Below are 10,950 nucleotides of genomic sequence, written 5' to 3' on the forward strand. Positions count from 1 at the left end.
AATATGGAGTAGGAAAAAAAAAAAAATTCCACCTTCGCATTATGACCAAAGCATACAATCAGCAAAAAAGTTATGCAGCATATTGCTAGTAGAAGGTAAGTCCTCATCTCAAACAAATTTTTTAATATGCTGAAAAGTACACAGTCTCTTGCACATCATTATCATTTGTTTTCAATCACTAGTATGCTACCTTCACAACTTACCACCCATTCTAAAAAGGAACCTTTAGTATATTCCAGTTCTTCTATTAATACATTCCGTTATTACACTGAAAACTGCAGTATTTGTTATCAATGTCCACCAGAGGGCATATTGCTGTTCGTATTTGCAACAGTTCTTTGTAGTGCCTGGTTATTGTTACTATCACCTATGTTGGGTGTTTCCAAGTGGGAAACAATTCCTAGTTCAAAATTGCTTTTATTTACCATCAGTGACTCAGTTCTTTATTGCTAGCAATAAGTACAAAATAACAATCCCAAAATGATTGCAGTAATAACAGCTATGCTATTCTGCCCAAGATTCTGACAAGTTTAAATATTTCCACTTAATCTGACTTTTATTTCAATTTAGACTTTAACAAGCCTACAAACATTATAAACCTTTGCAAGCACATACAGTCCTCAATAAGAGATACAAGAAGGCTACCAAATGTTGTGCAGCTTGGCCGAGCTAGCACAATACAGCACTGAACAACCTCTGAACATAGAAAGCAAACACTGGGTTTATCTGCCCTCATTAGCAGTAATAGCAGCTGATATACACACATCAGAGAGGAAATGCCCCTTTCCACTCTTAGCTAATTGCTTCTTGAACAATGGTTTGAAACAATTAAAGGACTATGCAGCTTTCAAAAGAGGTGATGATTTCAGAGTCAGGTTACATCCACCTGACCCTGCAGTACGCTCTTATTTTAACTTCAATATGTTTTCCTTGAAAAAACAGAATTTCACAAGGCAAATCAGATTTCAGTGCTTTTCAAGGGGGCATTTGATTTCACAGTTTCCTTCACAAACATATGCTATTTACAGTCACCCAAATAGAGAAAGTCTTTAACTTAACTGAATTTAACTTCAACTAAACATATGGTTGAAGGATTTCCATTTCCTATGCTAAAATGTCTGAAAATTATTTTTACTCTGTTTTAGCAGCTAGCTGATGGAACCTCTTCAAAAGAAAAAAAAAAGACATTTTTCAATCAAAAAATAAGTCAGAAGCTTTATTACATTAGTAAAGGAGATGTTAACAGAAGGTACCTCAAGCTCTTCCCCAAACCCATGCACATACTGTCAGACACAGACTTATGGGACAAACAGGAAAAAACTGAAAAGTTAATCTGTGCTTTTTTTTTTTTTTTCATTATCCACAAGTATGGATAAATGGCACACTAAAAAATTCTTCAAGGCAAGCTTGTATCTGCCTTACTGCTTGTCAAAATGAAACTGTGGAATTAGACACAGCAACAGCTCTACCATAAAAACAAGACGACAAATGAGACAGGGTCCAAGACAATACAGTCTCCTTTTTCCAGATTTCTGTCCTCTATACATGCCTTCTACACATCCAGTGTTTCATAACCCAGTATTTTCGAGGGGAGACACACTACCTAAGTGGAAGATTTTCTTCCCTTATAATCCATATGTTAGAAGATGACAACCTGCCTGAAAGAAGCAGCCAAGTTCTGCCAAACAGGAAGCAGGAAGATTTTAATCATGACCAGTAAACCACTGATTTATTGAAATTATCAGAAAAGTTGCAGAGCTAACAAGACCTTTTTGAAGACTTCTCCCAAACTCTCAACCTACTACACTGTCCTCAAGTCTATCTGAATGAAAACAAGGTAAACTAGTTCTGCTAGGATTCACGTTAGAGAGAAACTCAATCTATTCTTTTCAACAGATGATTCTGGTAAATCATAATGGTCTGCTACCTACCAGTACAGCAGCACAAAGTACATCAAAATAAAGCGATCAGCTCTCCCCAGACACACAGAACCCTAGCCACACCTTGAAGAAAATTAGTTGTTAGTCATGAAAACTCCTTGTGAAAAATGGTATGAAACCTTCCTTTTCTGTAACAAGCAAAATGTTTTTGTTCTGTTTGTTTCAAGCAATTCAGAGCTTATCTTGAAAGTTAAAGTACAAAGTTTCCATGAGGATTTGACATGACAAGAGAAACACAAAGTTAAAAAAAAAAAAAAACAGAAAAGAGTAAAAGCTTTGAGCCCATTTTATTGTCGATGTTGTTAAAGCACATCTGAGTCTCAAATCACATTGCACTGTATTAGGCATTATATAAAAAGAACAAAAAAAAATCTACCTCTACAACCCCCACATGGAAAAGGGAAGTAAACAAGTAATGCTAACAACACACAACACAACAGATTTTAAAGTGGGATATGAAGGCATCTATGAGGCAGGGGGGTTGCAGGTGCTTATGAAGAGACCCATCTACATAAAAATTCTACATAATGATGGATATCTGTGAAATTTCTCTGCATGTCACTTAAGAACAACATCATTTGCAAAGTGGAGGTACATACCAGCCTCCTAAAAGCAAGCACTGATAAAAGAGATATAGATTGGGAAGAGTCCAAGAGGGGTCCAAAAATGAATACTAGTTATCAGTGTCTCATGCTGCAGAGAACAAAGCTGCTTATGGATTCAAAGAGGAACGACTCTGTCAAAGTAGTGAGAACAGCGTGATCTATCTTCACATTAGAGTTTTGAGCATACATGTGAGGCACACAGCATACAGAAGACGGAGAGAAGGACATCTTAACCCAGACACAGAACAAGATTTAATGCATGTTAATACAGCAGTGAACCAGAAACAGTCGTGACAGTTAGCATGCTGGAGGGAAGGGATGCCTCCAGAGGGACCTGGGTAGGCTGAGAGGCTGGCCTGTGAAAACCCTCATGAAATTCAACAAGGCCAAGGGCAAAGTCCTGCACATTGGTCAGGGCAATCCCAAGCAGGAATACCGGCTGGTAGGAGAATGGATTGAGAGCAGCCTTGAGGAGAAGGACTTGGGGATACTGGCAGATGAGAACCTGGACATGAGCCAGCAATGTGTGCCTGCAGCCCAGCAAGCCAACCATGTCCTGGGCTGCAGCAACACAGTGTGGGCAGCAGGGCAGGGAGGGGATTGTCCCCCTCTGCTCTGCTCTCGTGGGACCCCACCTGGAGCCCCGCACCCAGCTCTGGGGCCCCCAGCACAAGAAGGACACGGAGCTGTTGGAGCAGATCCAGAGGCCACGAGGATGCTCAGAGGGCTGGAGCACCTCTGCTGTGGGGACAGGCTGAGGGGCTGGGGGTGTTCAGCCCGGAGGATGGAAGGCTCCAGGGAGACCTCACAGCGGCCTGCCAGTGCCTAAAGGGGGCTGCAGGAGAGCTGGGAGGGAGCCTGTGTCAGGGGGTGCAGTGACAGGACAAGGGGGAATGGCTTGAAACTAAGAGAGGGGAGATTTAGATTAGATTAGGAGGAAATTCTTCCCTCAGAGGGTGGCGAGGCCCTGGCCCAGGCTGCCCAGAGCAGCTGTGGCTGCCCCATCCCTGGCAGTGCCCAAGGCCAGGCTGGATGGGGCTTTGGGCAGCCTGGGCTGGTGGGAGATGTCCCTGCCCATGGCAGAGGGGTGGGACTGGATGGGCTTTAAGGTCCCTTCCAACCCAAACCAGTTGGGGATTCTATGAAAAGTTTTAGATACTGCCTGGAAGTACAAAGATACTAAATCCTAATAGCTTACTGAGTTGCCCCAGATGACTGCTAGGCAAGACACAACAGTATTTAAATGACTCACAATCAATATACTACCCAAATCACGTCAGAAAAATGCCATCTCTCAACAGATTTGGGAACATCACAAGACCTACCAGAACACTAAATAACCTTCTAAGGGAAACCCCACTGCTTTGAAACGTCTAACGCAATAAACTCTAAAAGGGTCACTTACTGCCACAGGAGTAGGCCAGATAACACACTGAAGCACAGCCAAAGATAATATCAACTGGCAGAGCAACTCCTATTACTCAGATGCACTTTAACTTTTCCTATCAAAAATGGAAGGTGATTTTACCTTGTTACATGAGCAGACACAACAAAAAGGCCTCCAAAAAGAATTTTGCATGTCCAGTTTCTAAATGATAAGACTAGACCAAAGAAATTGAATAGACTGAAACACTGCTTGTGTGTTTGGCAAGTAACATACTGATTAGGAGCTACTCTCTCCCTTCTTTCTCCCTCTACACACATACACACAGGTGTATAAGCCATTTCACATGGCCCCGGTTGCAAACCACTTACATAAATTAGCACATTGAGCTTTTGTTCTCCTTAAGTTAGCAAGCTATCTCAGGGGAAAATTAATTTCTGCCAGCAAGCCGCCATGTAAATGGACAATAAAATTAAGAATTTGCAAGAGTAATAGTATTCTAAAACTGGGTAGAAGTTTTCTATCTAAAGATTTTCAGATTTTCCCAACATTTTTCCACCATGTGCACTCTTCAAAGCAAGAAAAAATTGCCTTTACTGACCTGCTGCCCTGTCAGATCTCCTGTGCTTCTAACAGGATCCATGGAAACAGAAGCAACAGCTACAGGCACCTTTGGCTCAGTTTCACTTCTTTGACTCTTTGGCAAATACCTTGTTCTTAAATTTCCTTTTGTAGACACTCCTGTAGATGAAAGACAAGTAAAACACACGGATTATGAAGACAAACGGGAACCTTTTTGTGCCTCCTACAACAGGCCTTCCACAAATTCGTTCTTGGCTTAGCAGCTCTTTTCAAAAAGAAAGAGAATTTCAGGTGTCTGTTTGCAGTTCCCCCCAGACTCTCACCCCATACTAAATTTTGTTAAGATGAAAATATGAGCAGAAGAAAAGAGGTGCATGGCACTGAACATCCAGCCACATGAATATGGAAGTAAATTCTGAAACCTACATGTTGTCTTCTGACTGAGGTTCCATGTAAAACGTAGTGTTTAAGATGCAAAAGCATAGAACTGAGCTGCTGTTTTGACACTCAGATACAAATAGGAACCAAACAGAAGTAATGCTGTTAGAAGTACGACTCACATGATAAAACATTTTTTTTTTCTGTTATACAGCCAAGCTGCTGATTGCTCAGACTAACTGTTCCTGTCATGACCACGCATATGAGTAAGGTTACATCACAGTGCACACTCCACAGATTTTCTGTAAAAAGCTTCCTGCCATAACTGGATTTAGTTCACCCCTACTGCAGGTAAAAACATTAGAGCACTGCAAATCCTCCTCGTGCAATTATAAAGTGTCAACACTAATACTGACACTAAAACCTCCCAAGGCCAGATGAAAACCAACAGCTTCTTGGTACTGCATGAAAGATCAAGTCTTGACTGTTCAGAGGTGCAGAAATTTTGACCAAAAAAACTCAAATACTGTATTTATACTACAGACTATACTCCTTTGGGGAATGAACTTACTCCTTTGGGGAATGAACTTTAGAAGTGTGTCAGCGATTCAAGTGAAAGAACTAAATTACAGACTTTAACATCTCCATGCTTGGACACCAGGGAAAATGTTTCTGACATTCTCCTCATAAACACAGGAGTGGAAGAGAAGTGGAAAAATGTTACACAGAGTGAATCATTTACAGCATTTTGGATCCCTGCTTTTTTTCTAGGACACACTGATTAACAATCTAATATCACTTGGCTTGAATTATACTAGCAACTAAACACAAAGATTTTTAATAGAGCTGCTTGCCCTGTACGCTTTTTGTTGTTGTTGTTTTTGTAAGGGTAACCATGCTACTCCAAAGGTAGAGAATAAGGATTCCTCAAAGTTTATAACTGCTTAACTGCTGAACATATGCTGTACATATACGCAATTTTACTTGAGTTAATCCTCTGCAGCCATATTTTCAGGACATGGTGTCACTGTAAAAGTTGTCTTTACACTTGACAACAATTAGAAAATTCTGAAAAAGGGAGGCTAAGAACACTCATTATTTCCCCAGGGATGTACACAAGTATGCGCTCAGTAAATCAAGGTCAAGAGAACTAATTACAAAACAATTTCAGTTTTTGTATACACAATGAATCTTCATTTTAACCGTTCTCTTCAAAATTTACAAAAGACCTGAGAATCTCAAATGCTTCAACATTCCCTGGAGACCACACTAAAAATTCAGCTTACCTTATAGGCTGAATAAAACTATGCTGTACCTGCAATAGAAACAACTCCCCTGAAACTGTTCATATGATACCATGTGCTTATCTAAGCAGCAGGGCACAAATCCCCTGCTATATTCCTGTATGCCCCAATACAAGTTAAAGTACTTGTGATGACTGTACCTTAAACACTTACATACACAAACCACATAACTGAAAAAGCACTGCACAGTTTAGCATTCACAGGAAAAAACAACTTTGTTTATGGCTATTAGAAGTTCATACCTGAAACATACACCATTGGCCGTTCTTCATCAGAAACTGCAAGTAGCTTTGTTAAAGGGAATAAACACAAAAGATAAAAGGAATAAACACAAAAGAAAGAGCTTGGCTCTTTAAACGCAACTATAAAAATAAGTATTTTGCCCTTAATCTTAACAGGCTGTTGATAAGAAAATAGATTGGCAACACTTTGGGAGAACTGGAAGCAGGAAAAGCTTGACTAGGAAGGGGGAAAAAAAAAAGTAACACAGTTTGCTAAAACAGAAAGTGTTACTCCTTCCTCACTGTGCATTGACTTTTAGCCAGTAAAGATTATCTGACAGGTCACCTTCACGAAAGATCCCAGGGACCAGTCCCAGTTGTAAGGGTAATTACTAAGATAATGAAGTAATAATATTTATTTAAATTAAGAGTGGGTTATCTTTATGTAAGGAACCCCTTGATATGCAGGGAAGACAAACTTCCAGAACAGCACATAATCACGCTACGATGAAATACTACATTTTGTATGGCATAGTCTAAGAAATGTAAATGAGGATGAACACAGAAGCTTTCAAAGGAAGTTGGTCATTCCCATCTGATCATCACATGACAAATGCCAGCTGAAAGCCTGAGGACTTGTCTTCTTTAACAAGATCAAAAGTTGGTCTGAAACCATTTCTGTTGGTAAGTTATCTCAAGAACTTTCAAATAATCCAGCGCTTTAAATCTTGACTTACATGACTGCAGAAAATACTCAAAAAATCACAAAGGACCAGGCACCACGTTACTTCTGTTATGTCAGCAGTCACTGAACTTGCCTTCTTGAAGTCACTAAGAATAGGACTCAGCACAATTCACACAATTCAGGGAAGGGTGTAGACTACAGCACCTTCCTTAAAGCAACACCTTCAGTTAGCTGAAAGTACAGAATTTTTATTCCCACGAAAATTACTAACTTTATGCCGAAGTGAAAAACAAAAGCACAGGGCTCAAAAGCCTCCTCCACTAACATTTCATTAATAGTACTTTCCACAGCCTTAAAAGTTTGGCCAATTAACTCAATTACTTAATTTCTGTACTGTTTACAGATAAATGCGTTTAAGGTTTTGCACAGTTGTCTCCACGTAGTAGAGTCAAACTGTGAAAATCTTTCAGCTAACCTATACCAACTCTCTCTCAAAACTCCCGCTTTAACTAAAATTTGATTTTGGTAGTACCATCTCAGAAACTTAGTTTTCTCTACCTCACTGCAGAGGAAAAATTAGCAACAGTCTAGAAGCTTTTATCTCTGGATGGCAACTTCAATTCCATCAATCCTCGCTATCCCTCGCACAAGTGATACTTGGCACACTGTAAGGGCTTGTAATTACAAGCAAGAATCACTTGCAATCTTTTTGATCCACGTTAACACTTATAAACAATTATCACTCACCAGTCTTAGACCAGTTTGAGAAGAGCTTCACCTGATACTGGTGTCATTCATCTCTCTACAAACACTGAAAGCACTTTTGTCCTCACCTGTAAGCTGCAGCCTGCTGTCTCTAGCTGTCACAACAAAATCTGGGGTCATGCCACAAACCAGGTGAAGAAACTGAATCAGTTCTGAAAGTAAGGCACCGTGCCCCCTCTTCCCAGAAAGCACCAAGGTAGATCAAGTCCCAGTCTGGATCACAGCCCAGCGCAAACAGCTGCATCAGTAAAGCTATGACAGCAGTCTGCAGGATACCAAAAAGATCTTCGACTCATACTGCTACCAGAAACAACAAACCTCAGCACACGCAATTGCTTTCTCGGCTGGCATATGGTTAATCTGCATCAACACACGGCTGTAGGAAATAAAACAGATTTGCCTAAACAACATTTGGCTTTTGAAGTTTGCCTCGTTCATTGGCACTGCTGTGGACAGATGCCTAGTAGTGGGATTACACAAAGCTGCTGCTGTTTCTCCCCTATGCTATCAGGACCATCCTCCCGTGAAGGTTTGCTGCCTAGTGTATTAGGACAAACCAAAGTGAGATCAGACCACCTTAATCAGCTGGGCTGAAGACTGCAGTGACTCGGGAGCTGATTCATAAACAGGTCCAACATCCCTGTCTCGGAGTGAGACTGGGGACAGCACCAGCATCAGCCATTTAACGTTAACTCACTGTCACACACCTCTCAAGACTCCTAATGGGCTGACTGTACACGTTATAAACCTACTAACGCCGCTGCTAATGTTCAAGGCTACAGCAGTCACCACGGGCATTGCAGAAACTGATCATCTTATGATGCTCACGGTCCCCCCACAGCAAGCTAGAGACACACAACAGCACAGCACGCTGCAGTCTGCCTCACTATGCTGTCACTGCTCGGCAATTACAGAGAGGAGTTCAGTTTTCCAGAGCTATTAAACAAGTGTCATCAATTCACCCCAAACCCAACCCTCTCTCTCCTTTAAAAACATCAACTATCATTTGTTCTTGCGATGTATTTCAGGGTATTTAAACTTTGCCAAGATTAGAGGCAACACTACCTCCTCGCAGAAACACGCAAAATAGAAATGGTTGTCAGAAAGATCCTTGCCCCTTGCAATATCTTGATGCATGAGGGCACTGCTCCACCGCTGGGCTCAAGAGACCTTATTTGGTGACGGAGACACCCGGTCACCCCGGGAGTTTACTGATAAAAGTAAACAAGTACGGTCACAGTAACCGAGTCAGAGTAACGGTGCTGCAGCAACAAATCTGGTACGTGACTACCAACCTTCACCCTATCACAGGGCAGAGAAAGTTGTTGGCTTTTTGTTGTTGTTTAAAAAAACATAAATGGGAAGTCTTCCAAGATTTACAACAACGTGCCCCTAAACAGCCCAGGGCAGGTCGGCCCATTCCCTCTGTGCACTGTTTTGGGGTGGGTGTGCAATCCGTCATAAACACAGGAGCGTGCACACATACCTTCCTTTTGAATCACTTCTAGCTGATGCTGGAATCCCACTCCCAGTGCCAGCAACAGCAATGCCTCAAGTCCCTCAGACCTAAATTGTCAGCTCCTACATTTCCGCCAGGCCAGGCCTCCACAGTTCCACCCTCACATCTTCTCAGTTAGCTGAGCCTCTGCCTCAGCTGTGTGAGCTGAAACATCGATATCACCTCCTTTGGGTTCTCCGCACCGGGTAAGCTCATCTCACTAGCCGGGCGTTTACACACCAAACCCCCAGCACCACAACCACTGTACCGACACGTCCAGCCCAGCTGGGCTCCCGTACAAGAATCATCTAGGTTGGAAGAGACCTCCAAGATCACCCAGTCCAACCTCTGCCCTAACACTAACAAGTCCTCCACTAAACCATATCACTAAGGGCTACATTTTAAAGACCTTCAGGGATGGTGACTCAGCCACCTCCCTGGGCAGCCCATTCCAATGCCTAACAACCCTTTCAGTAAAGAAGTTCTTCCTAACATCCAACCTAAACCTCCCCTGGCGCAGCTTTAGCCCATTCCCCCTCGTCCTGTCACCAGGCATGTGGGAGAACAGACCCACCCCCACCTCGCTACAGCCTCCTTTAAGGTATCTATAGAGAGCGATAAGGTCGCCAAACGAGGCTCATGGCCCCCACAGCCTCACACACAGAGCCCCCGGCCCCCCAGCAGGCTCAGCCCAGCGCACCGCACTCCGACCACGCAGAAGACAGGCTCAGCCCGGTGCTTGGGGACAGGGCTTAGTGGGTGACATCGGTGGTAGGGCGACGGTTGGACCAGATGGTCTTGGAGGCCTCTTCCAACCCCAGTGACCCTAAATCCTGTGATTCCGGGACCTTTTCCTTGCTGTCTGCGCCTCCAGCTCGGTCTCTCCCCGGTGGTTCCTTCCACAACCTGAACCCAACCTCAGTTCCCCAAGTTTACAGCCCAGAACTGAAACCGAGGTCAGGCACGGGGGGAACACCCGGGGAGACACCCAGGGGGACACCACGGCCACCCTTCTTCCCTTCCCTTCCTTCACCCCCTTCCCTTCCCTTCCCTTCCTTCACCCCCTTCCCTTCCCTTCCCTTCCCTTCCCTTCCCTTCCCTTCCCTTCCCTTCCCTTCCCTTCCCTTCCCTTCCCTTCCCTTCCCTTCCCTTCCCCTTCCCTTCCCTTCCCCTTCCCTTCCCTTCCCTTCCCCTTCCCTTCCCTTCCCCTTCCCTTCCCTTCCCTTCCCTTCCCCTTCCCTCTTCCCTCTTCCCTTCTCCCTTCCCTTCCCTTCCTTCACCCCCTCCTCTCCCCTCCCCACCCTCCCAGCACGGACCCCCCCAGCCCCGCGTCCCCCCGCCCCGCGGAGGGATCCGGCCCCGCGGAAGGATACCCTCCCGGCTCCAGTACACGTCCCCGCCCGGCCCGGCGGCCACCTCCGCCATCTTGAAACAACCGCCACTCCCAGCCTGCTCCCCGCCGCCCCCCCGGCGCTCGCCGCCCATTGGCGCGGCCGGCGGCCGGAAGAGAGGGGCATCCTGGGAAGGGTAGTCCCGCCGGAACCGGCCACCAGCGGTGCCGCGCGGCCGCCGAACTACCACTCCCATG

At 44.1% G+C, this 10,950-nt stretch overlaps 1 protein-coding gene across 9 annotated transcripts in view; it reads right to left on the reverse strand.

Annotated features, from left to right (window-relative positions):
• Positions 1 to 10,949, reverse strand: part of KIAA1328 — a gene marked incomplete at its 5' end in the record, with an annotated part of 172,929 nt that extends 161,980 nt beyond the window's left edge. For 3 of the 9 annotated variants that reach the window (XM_080574749.1, XM_080574747.1, XM_080574755.1), the window contains 3 exons: positions 4,531 to 4,670; positions 6,436 to 6,471; positions 10,736 to 10,949. In XM_080574749.1, coding sequence (XP_080430875.1) covers positions 4,531 to 4,670; positions 6,436 to 6,471; positions 10,736 to 10,949 — 390 coding nt within the window. Of the gene's footprint in view, positions 1 to 4,530; positions 4,671 to 6,435; positions 6,482 to 7,932; positions 8,160 to 10,735 lie in introns of those variants that run through there. The other 6 variants (XM_080574754.1, XM_080574752.1, XM_080574751.1 and 3 more) reach the window with 4 other exon arrangements.
• Position 10,950: the final 1 nt, after the last annotated feature.

Source organism: Anser brachyrhynchus, assembly GCF_964034855.1.
Source record: "Anser brachyrhynchus genome assembly, chromosome: Z".
Taxonomy (NCBI): domain Eukaryota; kingdom Metazoa; phylum Chordata; class Aves; order Anseriformes; family Anatidae; genus Anser; species Anser brachyrhynchus.